This window comes from Pelophylax lessonae, assembly GCF_965119305.1.
Source record: "Pelophylax lessonae genome assembly, chromosome: 1".
Classification (NCBI taxonomy): domain Eukaryota; kingdom Metazoa; phylum Chordata; class Amphibia; order Anura; family Ranidae; genus Pelophylax; species Pelophylax lessonae.
Window position 1 is genome coordinate 848,670,517 of NC_138768.1, and position 17,084 is coordinate 848,687,600.

Below are 17,084 nucleotides of genomic sequence, written 5' to 3' on the forward strand. Positions count from 1 at the left end.
TTGGGCAGTGAGAAATGTTTTTATTTTATAGTACCAACAAGTGAGGATCTATTTCGTTTTTGCTTGTTACGAAAGCTATTTTTTTCCTTGCCTTTTTGAAGAAGCAATAAAGACTGTTTTACTTTAACAAACAACTGGTTGGCGTCCTGAGACCCCATATTACAAGTGGTGTTCGGATGTGGACATCCAGCCTTATAAGAAGTTTGAAGTAAAAACTGATATTTAAATGGGCCGGCGCTCATTTTTGAATGCCCTGGGTCAGAGTGGCATAGGTGCTGAACACCTCAGAAGGGATGTTTGGAAAAGCCTGTAAAGCAATTAAAACTGGTGAGTGTACAAACCAAGATGGCCCAAGTGGCCCAGCAGCAACAAGCCCTTGTACAGGCTGATACAGCACAGCAAGAAAGTACCCACTTGCTGCCTAAACAGTGTGCAGCCCAGCAAGAAACCATGCAATTTCAAGTGGTCCCCTTGCAGGAAGTGGAGTAATGCCTCTCTTAGGCATACTAGGAAATGGCTGTTGCCACTAGCAAACCAGTGACAGGCATTCCTTACCACATTTGAGTGCACAGAGGAGAAAAAGTAGTAGCCTTATGGGCCTTAGGGCCATAGGGCCAGCCTCATCGCCCTGTTGCTATTGGCCTAAGGCCTAGTATAACTGACACCAAGGATTGTGGTTGACTGTGATGGCCCACGTACACCAGATGCATTGCTGGAGATACTGTGCTGGCCAGTAACTGTGGTCCAGAATGTATGACCATTTGCAGGTTGACACAAAGTGGCTGCAGCCAAAAAAGGTAACAGGACCAGAGATCGTGGAATGGGTCATCATAGGCTACTACCTTCAGGTGCTTTCTAATGAACTGCAATGCTCGGCCAGCCACAGAGATGATTTACTGCTTGGTCTAGATGAGAAAGCGGTACACTGTGATGCAGGATCTACTTGGATCTGGCAAACCTGAGTAATTGTAATGCATCTAGAAAATGAGCATCTGCAAAAAGCACAGATAAGGGTGAACAACTGATCTGCCAAGCTTAGATATTTCCAGGTTGGGGACCAGGTGGCTGCGCTCATACCCAATATTGTAAAGGGTTTGCCTGAGCACAAGTGGACTCTGAACTCACTATGCTATCTTCTCTTCGGAAGGATAAGAAGTTTTATCTGGTTTCATGCCCCACTGACCTGGATGAGACAGAACAGACACACAAACTTTAGGGTAACTAGCAGGTTCCTGGCATTACAAGAGTTCAAATACATAGTAGAACACAGACCTGGAAAACAACACCAAAATGTGGATGCTCTTTTTAGGTACACTGTATGGTGACCCACAGTGCTTCTGACACCTTCAAGAAGGGGGGGGGGGTATTTAGAGGACTCCAAAAATGTTTCCCTGATGGAAGGTATCTTTCTCCACTAAGGGGGACAGTTGGAAGATATTATTGAGTTCCCATGGGTTCTCACTCATGCAGGGTGAGGGGTTCCAGGGTAGTTTAGTTAGAGAGGAGAGAACTGATTTTCAGTTCTCTCTGGATTGGCAAGTCCTCCTTCCAGAATCTGGAAGTTTGGAGAGATTGTTGGGTTGGTAAAGAACCTCTAAACCCTGATTAGAGTGACTTTGGTATTGTAGAGGTTAACAGCCAGCACCTGTTGGTGAGGGAGTGGAATGCAGAGATGGACTGCTTGTGACTGGAACAGTTAGACTGCTGGTGACTTTGCCTTTGGTACCCCTGGAGCAGCTGGAAACTTAAGCCTTACATGGGAAAAGGTTTATGTGGGTAGTGAGCCATGTCTTTATTTTGTAGTACCAATAAGTGATGGGTTATTTTGTTTTTTGGTTGTTATTAAGAAAACTCTTTCTTTTCCTGTGTTTTTGAAGAAGCAATAAAAACTGTGTAACCTTTAGGCTCGGTTCACACTATTGCGATGCGGGAAGGCTGCGAATTCGCAGCCTGTTCCCGCATTGCACACGCACCCCCGGCAGTTCACACTGCCATATGCGATCCGCTGGGGGTGTCAATGTAATCTTAACGACACCCCCAGTTTGATCGCATATCGCAGTGCGATCGTGCAGTTCGCACAGGATCGGATCGCACAAGTGTGAACCGCTGTGCGATCCGATCCTGATGCGGCAGCAAAAATGCCTCCTGTGCGTCTTTGCTGCGGGTGCGATGCGAATTTAGCCATACAAACTGTATGGCTAAACTCGCACCGCACAGCTGATCGCATGTCATGTCGGAGCAGTGCGCTCCGACATGACATGCGAACCCGGCACACTCAGAAGTGTGAACCGGGTCTAACAGCTGACAGTTGGTGTTCCCAAGTAAACGTAAACAGTAAACTTTGTTATTCACCATAGAAGTGAATGGAGGGTCTGATTGGGTCTGCCTGAAAAAGGGACCAATCATGTGAAAGGGCCTAAGGCTGCTTTCACACTGATGCGCTGCAGTTTACCCACACTGTGAATACAGTGCACCTGTGGCTTTCCTGAGGGTTAGCTACACTTTATCATTTACTTCTAATATATCCTGCAGGTGTGGTGCACTTTCTGAAAGTGCGTCAAAACACCTGCATTCAGAAGTTTTAGTGCACTTTCAGAAAGCGCACCAAACCCACAGGTAATAGCTGATGTCTATGGCTTACTGCAGGTGACCCGCAGGTGCAGTGCACTGCACCTTTGGATCAGTTTGAAAGCAGCCCAAAATAACCAGTGCAGAGAACAGATATGCCAATTGCTATTTGATTTTAATTAAAGTAGTTCTAAAGACAGGATGTTTTTTTTTTATCTTAATTCATTTTATGCATTAGAAAAAAAAACCTTCTGTGTGCAGCAGCCCCCCTAATACTTACTTGAGCCCATCTAGATCCAGTGATGTTGCACAAGAGACTCTGCTGTCTGGGACTCTCCCTCCTTACTGGCTGAGCGGCGAGTGCCATTGGCTCCCACTGCTGTCAATCAAAGTCAGTGAGCTAATGAGGAGAGAGAGGGAGCGGGGCCGAGCCACAGCTCCGTGTCCAAATAGACACACTGGGCTGTGGCTCGGCTCGGGTGACCCCATAGCAAGCTGCTTGCTGTGGGGGGCACAAGGCAGGAGGAAGGGGCCAGGAGCACTGAAGAGGGATCTGAGAAGGGAAGGATCTGGGCTGCTCTGTGCAAAACCATTGCACAGAGCAGGTAAGTATGAAATGTTTGTTTTTTTTAAATGAAAAAAAAATGCAACTTTAGTATCACTTTAAGATCTGACCTTAATAGAGGTACACATTTTCATATTTTTTGGCAATGTGAGCTTATTGAACCCTTTTGGTCCTCGGTAATGTCCCTGTTCCAACAGGTACTGGATTGCCCTTTGCCGTTGGACCCGCTACATTATCTCTTGGGCCTTCCCTTTCACTCCATAGAGAATTTTTCCAACAAACTTGCTTCTTTTATTTTGCTGGCAGCCAAGAGGTTAAGTCCCCACCTATTCTAACTCAATTATTGAAGGAAATTACTGATATACATAGAAAGGAATATATGACGGCATTGGTGGGGGACACCATCCCTCACTTTATTAAGACATGGAATGCTTGGGACACCTCCACTTTTGGTTCCCCTTTGGGTCCAACCTTGATAGAGGCCGCAGGGGATCCTACCCCCTCTTCACATTAATTGCCCCTCGCATCCCATGGCTTAGCTACCCTTGAGTAAATTGTGGCTTTCCATTATCTAACCCAAATATCCTTCAGGTCATACTGTTATAGGTTTTGTCCTTGCTGCTCTTTGCTCTTCCTTTTTCTCTACCTTCTTCTCCTCTTTGTATTTCCTTTCTATCCTTTTCCTTTTATATGCAATGCTTAGGCTCTTCAGAGTCTCATTTGTTCTTGTTACTGTATATTTCTACTGTTGTTTGAAATATCCCTTTGGGATTTATTTTTGTACTTGTTTTCGAAATTGTCTCAATAAACATACAATTTAAAAAAAAAAATATGACCTCAATCTTCACTTCAGGAATCCTGCAGGTATTGCCGACACTTGCTGTCCCAGGCGGAGTGTGTATTTGGTATCACTCCACCTGTGACAGGAGCCGGCGAAGAATCTGCTCTGTTCTTTACTGCATTTGCATGCTTCCTCTAATGCCGACTCTATTCTAAATACTGATGCTCTGGAATGGCAGGTTGGTAAACCAAGATCTGGGCTTGCCGACCCATCAACCCATAGCAGGGAGCTGTGGGCCGCATCAGAGAGATTCACAGGCCACATGTAGTCCACAGGGCGGCGGTTGGGCACCCCTGCTTTAATGTAACCTAAGTACATACACCTAAATCATTTGCAGCCCATGTAAATTAATATGTAGCAATAATGTTTTCCCACCTGTGAGATTCCATATAGATTTAGCACTTGTGCTATGTGCATAGATATTTCTGCAGACCAATCTCCAATAACACCAGCCAGTTTATATTGCTCCATACAGGAGTAGTTTGGAATTCTGAACTTGGCACCAGATAGGATGTTCAAGACACTTTCTATGGCCCTGCTCACTTCATTACAGGAATCGTATATGTGATATCCTAGAGTCACATTGGGTAAAATATCGGGGTCCTTGTTTATCTCATATATGGCAAGTATAAACACAAGAATATATTTGTAGTAATGAAAGGAAGGTCTGTAAAGAAACAAGATTGAGGAAAAATTAAGATTAATGGAAAATTAGCACAAAAATGCAATACCTTTCAAAGAACAAATAGGATGTCTTTGAATGCAACTCTCTAGCAACCTTGGAGATTGTATGTAATATGTTTGACACAGATTGGCCAATTCTGAAGTGTCTAACCCTGTGACTTGCCATAAAGATAAAATGTACATTCTGATCACTGGGGTAGAGAAGAATGTGGAAATGTTTACTCCTGCCTGCAGAAGGCTGATAAAATCATGTCAGACTAGACAAAGCTCTTGTGTAGTGTCCAACAATAATCATCCTTTGGTAGATTACAGTTGCCCTGATACAATTTTTATGGTGGCCATGTCCTGGTCAGTGGCGGCTGGTCAATAGGGGGTGCAGGGGTGCCGCCCACCCCAAGGCTAGTCACCGTAAAATTCAGCATAAAAAAGTGTACCTTTTATATGCGAGTGGGGCGCCAGACACATTACTGGCTATGGGAGGGGTGGGGGTTTTGGCATCATGTGCCTCTTTTCTTTTATGCTGATTGGTTGCCTTCTAGAACACTCCCACTCACGTTTCCTGAATTTGCCGTCTTGTGATTGGTCCAGCCTGGACCAATATGGAAGTCCGACGTCGTAGGGGCAGTGCTTGGGCCGGGCGTCACTCTCTCTGCTTCCAGCCGCCTGACTGAGCCTCACCCCAGAGCCCAGCAGACGTCTTTGTCTCGAGAGGCAGACAACTAACAAATTCACAAGGTAAGCAATGATTGCTCTTGTGTATCTCCCATGACAGGTTCACATTGATTCTGGCAGACTTGCCTGTGCTGAAGGCTGAAAACCCATTGTCAAAAAAAACCTACCTCTTTGGAACTTTGGGATGGTAGCAGCCTATGTGTATCCTCCTCACCTACGGAAACAGCTGTCTTGGGAACTTCACATGAGCTGTATGCATCTAGAAACTCCATATAAAGTGTTGCATGTGATCATGATGTCATGGATTCCTAGCGAATGAGCTACAGTACATTCTTGGAAACCTGTGCACAACACACAAAGCAGCAGCCTCAGCTTTACATGTCTGTGAGTAAGGCAGATACACAAAACAGAGCGGTGTTATTATGTATTGATCATGTGATCACCAATCTAGTGGTTCATTTTTTTACATTTATGGGGGGGGATCATTTCTTGTACATACAGACTGCAGTTTGTATAAGATCTGTGTATACAGCAAGCTTTCACAAAGCATATAGCAAGCTTTCAGAAAACTTAGAGCACTTTTCTTGAAGATTTAAAATGTCATTCAACTGCAATCTGGGGATGGGAAAAGATGGATCTTAATGGAAGTGCTGTCACACTAAACAAGTTTCCAGGGCAAGTAGAATGTTAGAAGTTAGCAAGGGCTGCTGCCAATACAGGGCGATTGGGGGCATACTGGAGGTGGGCAAGCTGGCACTGTTGATGGGGGACAGATGGGGGATGACAGCTGGAAGCTGATGGGGGGGGGGGGTGTGAAACAGTGTGACAGGGAGCGTTGTCAGTGCAGGATGGTTCACAGCATGTGTGTACAGCAAAGCCTGCAATGCCACAGTTTACATTGTGATGTTGTAGTCCTGGTCCCTGACTTTGTAATGTGATGTCCTTCTGCTGATGATGGGTCTGGTATGCTGTGCAGCATGATACTAGAGATGAATGATGACAGATACCAGGAATCATAGGTGAGCCTAGTAGTAGAGTGGGAGTAAAAGTGTGCAAGTGTGTCTCTTCATCACATCCATTCTCAGATAGTACTCTCACTATCCATCCCATATGTGGGGGTTCACTCTCAGTCAGTGTATCCCATAATAGGGTGTCTCTCACAGTATATCCCATAATAGGGCCCCTGCTCCCTATTATGGGATATACTAGTACTGAGAGACCCCTTAAGATGTGATCTATTAGGAGAATTTGTTCACACAAGCGAAATACAGGGGACAAAATGGGTGGAGTCTATAAGGGGTGGGGCTTCTGAGAAGTGAGAGGGGTCAAAATGGAAGGGCGGGGTCTGAAGCCCCACCATCTTAAAACTTCACCAGCTGCCACTGGTCCTGGTGAAACCTTTCACCATGTTTGCTGACTACACTTTTTTTGGAAGTCCAAGCATGAATGCAGAAAATAAATCTTCACTGGCATGTTGTATTTCAAGGTCCTGTATGCTGTAAGAAGTTTGTCATCCAGTTGAATGTAGTTTGGTGCTCTGTAGTTGCCAAGAAAATTCTAAAAGACATTCTTCCAGGCAACTTTATCTGGCCCCACTAACAGATCTGTAGGCGTGCGGCTAAACCTTCTGTTTTTAATGTGAACTGTTAGACAAGGTCAATTTAGTTTTGTTGCAGGCTTGCTGGTAAGTGAGCTGTGAATTGCTGTTTTTTTTTATGTGCAGTGCCCTTCCATGGGATTAGAGTTGGCCTGAACACCCCCCTGTTTGGTTCGCACCAGAACTATCAAACAAAAAAAGTTCGGACCCGAACCGAGAAACCTAATAAAGTCTATAGGACCCGAACTTGAAAGATAAAAAGTGCCCATTTTAAAGGCTTATATGCAAGGTATTGGACATAAAAAGGGTATGGGGCCTGGATACTGCTCTGGGAGACATATATTAATGCAAAACATGTTTCTAAAAATATATATTTTTAAAGGAGAAGTGATTTTAATAATGCTTAAGGTGAAACAAGAAAAAATTCCTTTAACCTCCCTGGCGGTATTCCCGAGTGTGGCTCAGGGTTAACTTTCAGTACCAAAAGCGGTAACCCCGAGCCACACTCGGGATTAACCCAGAATGTTACTCACCTTCCCTGCGATCCCCCGCCGTCCTCCTGTCGTCCCCCCTGTCCTCCTCACACTCGTCCTCACACAATGCCGACACTTGCCTTCCGGTTCCTTTCCCTATGAGCATTGCGACACAGTGGGTGGAACCGGCGGCAAATTAAAATATGTAAATACACTAAATGACATGATACCAAGCTGTGATCATAACGGATTACACTGTATCATGCCATTTCACCACAGGATTTCACCTGGTGACTTTTCCAGTGCCCTGCCTGTGCTTTTCCAGTGCTTTGTGCCTGGAAAATTGAAAACGATCATGGCATCCAAAAAGCGTTCTTTTTGAACAAAAGTGCTTTTAGACGAACTGGAAAACAGCGACAGTGAAATGGAGTTACTTGAAGAACTGAGCGATAGCGATTCGTGGGAAAATTAGCCATCAGGTACGGAAAGTGACGACAGCGACGATTCTGATGTCTCTTTCTGGCACATCGCTCCGTTGGAAATTCTGAAGAATTATTTGATATACTTCCCAATTTCCACAAGCGATGTGCTAGAAAGAGACATCAGAACCGTCGCTGTTGTTACTTTCCATACCTGATGACAAATTTTCCTACAAATCGCTATCGCTGGTGAGAAGGCATTGATGACGCTGCACTAATATGCGGCACTGAGGGGCACTGATAGGAGGCACTAATGGGCAATGATAGGTGGCATTGATGGGCACTGATAAATGGCAATGATGGGTATGGATAATACGCCAATGATGGGCACTGATAGGTGGCACTGAGAGGCGGCACTGATCGGCAGCACTGATGGGCACTGTTGGGAGTGCCCTGATGATGAGTACCCTGATTATCAGTGTAGATGTCCTCTGTGTGGATTGCCGCTTACTGGCTCTCCTCTCCTCACATGCTGTCAGTGTGAGGAGAGGACTGCTGATAACTGACAAATCCTCTTTACACTGTGATCAGTTGTGATTGGACACAGCTGGTCACATGGTAAAGAGCCGCTGTGATTATCTTTTCTCCCTGATCTGTGATCAGCTGTGTCTGAAGGACACTTGCACACCAGAGGGGAAATGCGATCACAGGAGGATGTCAATAGTAGCCCCCTCCCCCGGAAAAGTTTGGTTTTGTTGCAGACTGACTGGTAAGTGAGCTGGGAATTGTTTTTTGTTTTTGATGTGCATTGCCCTTGCTGCAAAGGCTAGTTCTAGATTGGGATGGTTGCCAATTGTTTGTTCAGTTGGTGAATTGGTATGGCGATGAACTGGATACTTTCAGCTGCCATTGTGCCCTTGCTGGGTGTTTCATGCATCCCTGTACCTTTAACCACTTATGGCCCGGAAGGATTTTCCCCCTTAACCACTTTAACACTGCTCACATTGCTGCTACTGCAGCAATGTGGCTCGTTATCGCTCAGTGACGTAGACCTACGTCGCTGGACTCCGCCCCTTGTGGGCGGCGCGCGCGCCGCCGGAGACTCGCTCCCGCTGTTTTCAGTCACAGCGGGAGTCGGGCCAGGGGAGGAGCAGCGGCGATCGCTGCTTCTCTTCCCCGATCGTCGGGGAATCTACTTTGGAGATCCGCCCGCTTATGTAAACATAGCGGGCGGATCTCCTCAGTGACAAGGAGTGACAGATTGCAGTGTTCAGCATAGCTGAACATGCGATCTGTCCTTATGTCACTTAGTCACCTCCCCCCCCCCCCCCACACGTTAGTAAGCACCAGGCATAAATTAACCCCTCCCTCTCCAATAAAATTAACCCCTTCCCTGCCAGTGTCATTTTTACAGTAACAGTGTATATTTATAGCACTGATTACTGCAGTAATGTCAATGGTACCCCCAAAAGTGTCAAAAATGTCAGTCAAGGGTCTGATCTGTCCGCCGCAATGTCGCAGTCCCGCAAAAAAAATCGCAGATCGCCGCCATTACGCGTTAAAAAGAAAAACACCAAAAATGACAGAAATCTTTCCCTTAGTTAGTAAATGCAATAACTTTTGCGCAAACCAATCAAAATACGCTTATTGTGATTTTTTTTTACTAAACATAGGTAGCATAAAACAAATTGGCCAAAAATTTAAAAAAATTTAGATTTTTACATTTTTTTGGGGGGGAATTTCATATAAAAAAATGTGAAAAATATTGTTGTTTTTTCAAAATAAACGCTATTTTTTTGTTTATAGCGCAAAAAGTAAAAATTGCACAGGTTATCAAATACCACCAAAAGAAAGCTCTGTTTGTGGGAAAAAAAGGACGTAAATTTAGTTTGGGGACAGCGTCGCACGACCGCGCAATTGTCAGTTAAATTTGCACAGCGCCGAATCGCAAAAAGTGGCCCAGACGTAAGACAGCAAAATCCTCCGGTGGTAAAGTGGTTAATGACCAGGACATATTTTGGGATTCAGCACTGCGTTATTTTGATGAACAATTGCGCTGTCGTGCGACGCTGTACCCCAATAAAATTGATGTCCTTTTTTCCCCACAAATAGAGCTTTCTTTTGGGGGTATTTGATCACCTGTGCAATTTTTATTTTTCACACTATTAACAAAAAAATAGCAACAATTCCGAAAACAAAAAAAAAAATATTTTTCACTTTCTGCTATATGACATTTCCAAAAAAAAATTTAAAAATCAACATTTTTTAACATTTTAGGCCAATTTGTTTTCTGCTACATATTTTTGGTAATGTTATTGCGTCAACTAACTACGGGAAGGATTTATGTCATTTTTATTGTTTTGTTTTTTTCTATTAGTAATGGCGGCGATCTGTGATTTTTAGCGGGACTGTGACATTGCTGCGGACAGATCGGACCACTAATTGACATTTTTGACACTTTTGGGGGGGACCAGTGACATTACTACAGTATTCAGTGCTAAAAATATGCACTTTTACTGTAATAATGACACTGGCAGGGAAGGGGTTAACACTGGGGGTGATCAAGGGGCTAAATGTGTACCTAGGGGTGTGTTTCTAACTGTATGGGGGTTGGGCTTGTGAAATGGTCACAGAGACCTGTGTTCCTATATAGAAGGATCACAGGAACTTTACAACAGCTGACCGTTCTTCTCTCTCAGTGGGAAACGATCGTGGGTGTCAGACGGCAATCGGAGCCGCCTGCCCCGGGCATCAGAGTCCCCACTGCCGAGTGGGGGTGGGAGCGTGACGGCGGCAGCGCGCGCTTGCCCCCTAGCTGCAGGCGCACGACCGACATAGACCTACGTTGGTTTGCGCAGTAGGGCTGCCCTGCCGCAGTAAATCGACGGCAGACGGTCCAGAAGGGGTTAAAAACATCCCCCAAAAAATAGGGGTGTCGTCTTTTATGCGGAACATAAAATGTGAGGACTACTTTACATGACCCAAAACAAATGTCCCTATTATTCTCCAAGCAGGGTAAGTACACAAACGCACCTATTATTCTGGTACAATATTCCCACACATCCAGACAGCCCTTTGAGAGATTACACCCTGTGTACTTAATAGGTACATTTGTGTACTTACCCTACTTGGAGAATAATAGGGACGTTTGGTTACTTACCCTACTTGGAGGATAATAGGGACGTTTGGGTACTTACCCTGCTTGGAGAATAATAGGGAAGTTTCTGTACTTACCCTGCTTGGAGATTAATAGGAACGTTTGTGTACTTACCCTGCTTGGAGAATAATAGGGGCATTTGTATACTTACCCCGCTTGGAGAATAATAGGGACATTTGTGTATTTACCCTGCTTGGAGATTAATAGGGACGTTTGTGTACTTACCCTGCTTGGAGAATAATAGGGACGTTTGTGTACTTACCCTGCTTGGAGAATAATAGGGGCGTTTATGTACTTACCCCGCTTGGAGAATAATAGGGACATTTGTGTATTTACCCTGCTTGGAGAATAATAGGAACGTTTGGGTACTTACCCTGCTTGGTGAATAATAGGGATGTTTGGGTACTTACCCTGCTTGGAGAATAATAGGGACATTTGTGTACTTATCGTGCTTGGAGAATAATAGGGACATTTGTGTACTTACCCTGCTTGGAGAATAATAGGGACATTTGTGTACTTACCCTGCTTGGAGAATAATAGGGACGTTTTGGTACTTACCCTGCTTGGAGAATAATAGGGACGTTTTGGTACTTACCCTGCTTGGAGAATAATAGGGAAGTTTGTGTACTTACTCTGCTTGGAGATTAATAGGGACGTTTGTTTTGGGCCATGTAAAGTAGTCCTCACATTTTATACTCTGCTACGGTACGGAAGGGAGGTAGTCTTATACGGCGAGTATAGCCCAAAACCTATGTTTTAACTTGAAAATTAGTGACGTTTGTGTACTTACCCTGCTTGGAGAATAATAGGGACGTTTGTGTACTTACCCTGCTTGGAGAATAATAGGGACGTTTGTGTACTTACCCTGCTTGGAGAATAATAGGGACATTTGTGTACTTACCCTGCTTGGAGAATAATAGGGACATTTGTGTACTTACCCTGCTTGGAGAATAATAGGGACATTTGTGTACTTACCCTGCTTGGAGAATAATAGGGACGTTTGTGTACTTATCGTGCTTGGAGAATAATAGGGACGTTTGTGTACTTATCGTGCTTGGAGAATAATAGGGACATTTGTGTACTTATCGTGCTTGGAGAATAATAGGGACATTTGTGTACTTACCCTGCTTGGAGAATAATAGGGACATTTGTGTACTTACCCTGCTTGGAGAATAATAGGGACGTTTTGGTACTTACTCTGCTTGGAGATTAATAGTGACGTTTGTTTTGGGCCATGTAAAGTAGTCCTCACATTTTATACTCTGCTACGGTACGGAAGGGAGGTAGTCTTATACGGCGAGTATAGCCCAAAACCTATGTTTTAACTTGAAAATTAGGGGGTCGTTTTATACGCCCAGTCATCTTAAACAACGGCAAATATGGTATTAATTATTTTATTTCTGATATAGTAAGTAGCTCAGGGACAGGACTCAGAAGGGCAAGAAATTAAAATGGACACGCACATACACATGAAATTGACTCTTACAGTGTTACTGACTGCATTGTGTAGCAGCAAAAATGATAATGACATCTCACCGACACGGTACACCCCCTACCGAATCACAGTGTCTCTTTCCATGCCAGGTGGCCCCTTCAGTCTACTCCAGTCTGAACAGCACTGCCTTGCTCCTGTCCCCTCGGACCCCCACACGGGTCTCCGACTGCTCCTCTTGCCTCCCTTGCAGAATGACAACACACTTAGGCACCGCCTCCGCCAAACCCGCCTCCCTGCCCGCTCCACCTGAACACACTGTTGCAGGCACTTGGCTGGCCTCAGTCGGCTCCGGATCGAGCGTCACAACCATATTTTTTACTGGCAACCCATTCCTGTCACTGGCATTTACTGGCAGGAGTAAAAGTGCCCCTTTTTTACTGTCTGCCAGTAAAAATTCAGACGGTTGGCAACACTAGTGGGGCTGTGAATAGATGGTGCACTTTAGCACATGTAAATTTGAGTGTATACTGTATGTGTAAACTAAGAATACTGTAAATAAATTGTGTTCCTGGAGGATAAAAGCACTATGTACGTAACTTTGCCATACCGTGGAGGAACGGAGGAGTGAGAGCGCTCAGTCTGGAATTAAGGATCACATTTAAAGGGATAATGACCTCAGTTACAATGGGATAAGGAATAAGGAGCTGGATTACAAAAGTGCCCATCTGGAGGGATGCATTCTATTTATGACTTTACATATTACATGTGAGTCATACATTTAAGCTAAAATTAGAGCACAACCAGTGAAGAAGTGTGTGCACAGGAGGTGAAAAGGTGTACATCTACAGTGGTAGGGCGGCCGCTGTGCGCCCTACCACAGTAGATGTACACCTTTTCACCTCCAAAAGTTTCCAGTAAAAAATATGGTTGCGACGCTTAGTCCGGAGCCGGCTGAGGCCATCCAAGTGCCTGCTACAGTGTGTTCAGGCGGCACCGGCGGGGGGGGGGGGGGGGTTTGGCTTAGGCGGTGCCTAAGTGTGTTGTCATTCTGCAAGGGAGGCGAGTGGAGCATCCAGAGATCCATGTGGGGGTCTGAGGGACAGGAGCAAGGCAGTGCTGTTTGGACTGGAGTGGACTGAAGAGACCACCTGGCATGGAGAGAGACTGTCACTGTGATTCGGTAGGGGGCGTGCCGTGTCCGTGAGATGTCATCATCATCATCTGTGCTCCTGCACAATGCTGTCAGTGTCACTGTAAGAGTCAATTTCATGTGTGTGTGCGCCCATTTTAATTCCATGCCCTCCCTGAGCTTCTTACTGTACTATATAAGAAATAAAATTACAAATATGTTTTTTTGCCCATATATCTACCTTAAATCACATTGCTAACTGCACATTATACTTGTTTGTACTTTGTAGACTAAATACTACAATTTGCACTTAAAACTGTAATTTTGTAACTTTTGGAAATGCCAGAAAAAACTTGGCTGTACCAGTAAGTGATCAGCACTTCTGGGTAAGATGCCCTGGCTGTGCTGTGATTTGTTACAGCACAAGTCGTTCAGCAGGTTCAGCCCAATTATTAATCACTAGGACCCGCTGATCAGCTCCGTCATTCGCAGAAGAGAGCTCTGTGTTGTAAACAACTCAGAGCTCTGTACACTGACAGGCAATCTTAGTAAAAGCAGCACATATTCCAAATAGTTAAAGCAGAGCTCTCCCCCCCCCCCTCCAAAAATTAAAAGTCAGCAGCTACACACACTGTAGCTGCTGACTTTTTAATATTAGGACACTTACCTGTCCTGGAGTCCAGTGATGTTGGCACTGCAGTCAATGTTTCCATCCATGTTGGGTGCTGCCGCTGCCATTGCCAGTAGGGGATCCCAGCAGTGTAGCCTTGCAGCTTCACGGGTGGGTTCCTACTGTGCATGCGTGAATCACGCTGCGCATTTGAATTGGCTCAGAGGTGGGGGAAGGAGGAGGGGGCAAAACTTCAGCGGGACGGTGCCACGGCGCCGTCTCCCGGAAGTGGGGAAGGGTACCTGTCAAAAACAGATACCCGTTCTCCCCCTGACCCCTGAAAGGTGCCAAAATGTGGCACCGGAGGGGGGGGGAGGAAGCAAATGAGTGTAAATTCCACTTTTGGGTGGAACTCTGCTTTAAACACAAAGGTAACTCCTTGATTACCTGTAGAGGTTAATGCCTTCCCAGCCCGTGTCTTATAGCCAACTATAAGTTTCTGATCACTAGTAGAGTTGAGCGGACACCTGGATGTCCGTGTTCGGCGGGTTCGGCCGAACTTGAAAAAAAAGTCCGGGTCTGTGTCCCGGACTTTTTCCGAACTTTACCCGGACACCGAACCCCATTGAAGTCAACGGGGACCCAAACTTTCAGGCACTAAAATGGCTCTAAAACACTAATGGAAAGGGCTAGAGTGCTGCAAATGGCAGCAAAACGTAGTTAAGAGCATGGCAAGTGCTCTGCAAACAAATGTGGATAGGGAAATAACTTAAAACAACAAAAAAAAAACAGAAAAATAAAAAAAAATGTCTTCATCTGTGAAGGACGAGGCCCATATGGAGTAGGAGGGAGGTTGAGGTGGTGGTGGATATGGCGGTGTAGGTGGAAGCGGCGGTGGAAGAGGACGAGGTAGCCAACACTGCTTTTTTTCAGTCATTTTAAATGAGGGTACACCCCAAAAGAGTGAGAAAGATCAAAAATAGAACAATGGCTGGGTAAGGTCGGTATCCATCTCTATTCTGCACAAGGTACGGAAAAGTCCTGTGGGATCCATGCCTGGTTCATTTTAATGAACGTGAGCTTGTCCACATTGTCTCTGGACAGGCAGCTGCGCTTGTCTGTGAATACACTGGCTGCAGGGCACGCCAGCACCTCCAAGGCGTAAAGGGCAAGCTCAGGCCATGTGCCCAATTTGGAGACCCAGAAGTTGAATGGGGCAGACCCGTCATTCAGTACGTCTAGGCGTGTGCACACATACTGCTCCACCATGTTGGTGAAATGCTGCCTCCTGCTAAGACGTTCCATATGAGCTGCTGGTGCTGCTGTTTGTTGTGGCGTGCTGACAAAGCTTTTCCACATTTCGGACATGCTAACCCTGCCTTCTGAGGTGCTGGCGGTGCCCTGGTTGCGTTGGCAACCTCTTCCTCCTCCTCCTCTGCCTTGGCCTTGTGCTTCCACTGTGGCCCCGCTGTCAGGTGGGAATCCCAGCAGCATCGCGTCTACCAGCGTGCACTTGTACTCGCGCATCTGGCGATCGCGCTCCAGTGAGTGAATTAAGGACGGTACGTTGTCCTTGTAACGGGGATCCAGCAGCGTGGCCACCCAGTAATCAGCACAAGTTAGAATGTGGGCAACTCGGCGGTCATTGTGGAGACACTGCAGCATGTAATCGCTCATGTGTGCCAGGCTGCCCAGAGGCAACGAAAGGCTGTCCTCTTTGGGAGGTGTATTGTCTGTGTCCTCTGTATCCCCCCAGCCACGCACCAGTGATGGCCATTAACTGGCCTGGGTGCCACCCTGCTGTGAACATGGTTCCATCTCCTCCTCCATCTTCTCCTCCTCATCCTCCTCATCCTCCATAACTGTGCCCCTGCTGGACAATTGTGTCCCTGGCGTTTGTGGGTGCAGGAACCCCCCCTTTGGAGCCACTTGCGAATGACTGCCCTGAAAGCCTTGGAAATGTTACCTCTTCATCCTCCTCCTCATCCTGTGCCACATCCTCTTCCATCATTGCCCGAATCGTTTTTTGAAGGAGGCATAGAAGTGGGATAGTTAAGCTGACAACGGCGTCATGGCACTGGCCATGTTGGTGGAGTACTCAAAACAGCGCAACAAGGCACACAGGTCTCGCATGGAGGCCCAGTTATTGGTGGTGAAGTGGTGCTGTTCCGCAGAGCCACTCACGCGTGCGTGCTGCAGCTGAAACTCCACTATGGCCTGCTGCTGCTCGCACAGTCTTTCCAGCATGTGCAAGGTGGAGTTCCACCTTGTGGGCACGTCACATATGAGGCGTTGAACGGGAAGGCCGAAGTTACACTCCAGCGCTGACAGGCGAGCAGCAGCAGGGTGAGAACGCCGAAATTGCGCACAGACGGCCCGCACTTTCTGCAGCAGCTCTGACATATCGGGGTAATTTTTAAGGAACCTCTGCACCACCAAATTCAGCACATGCGCCAGGCAAGGGATGTGCGTCAAACCGGCTAGGCCCAGAGCTGCTATTAGATTTCGCCCGTTATCGCACACCACCAGGCCGGGCTTGAGGCTCGCTGGCAGCAACCACTCATTTGTCTGCTGTTCCATGCTCCTCCACAACTCCTGCGCGGTGTGTGGTTTTTCCCCCAAACAGGCAAGTTTTAAAACTGCCTGCTATCGTTTACCCCTGGCTGTGCTGAAGTTGGTGGTGAAGGTGTTATGCTGACCGGATGAGGAGGCGGTAGAGGATGAGGAAGCGGAGTAGGAGGAGTTAGGAACAGGAGGCAAACTGAAGCGCCCTGCAATCCTCGGTGGTGGAAGGACATGCGCCAAATTGCTATCCGCCTCAGGCCCATCCGCCACTGCATTTACCCAGTGTGCCATTAGGGAGATATAACGCCCCTGACCGTGCTTACTGGTCCATGTATCGTTAGTTAGGTGGACCTTGGCACAGATGGTGTT

General features: G+C 46.3%; 1 protein-coding gene across 1 annotated transcript in view; it reads right to left on the bottom strand.

The window, feature by feature from the left end:
• The window catches only part of LOC309549788 (vomeronasal type-2 receptor 26-like), a gene marked incomplete at both ends in the record, with an annotated part of 59,919 nt that extends 45,641 nt beyond the window's left edge, over positions 1-14,278 (bottom strand). The window contains 2 exons of the mRNA XM_082250294.1: positions 4,350-4,641; positions 14,208-14,278. Of these exons, the coding sequence (XP_082106420.1) occupies positions 4,350-4,641; positions 14,208-14,278 (363 nt within the window). The remainder of the gene's footprint in view (positions 1-4,349; positions 4,642-14,207) is intronic.
• Positions 14,279-17,084: the final 2,806 nt, after the last annotated feature.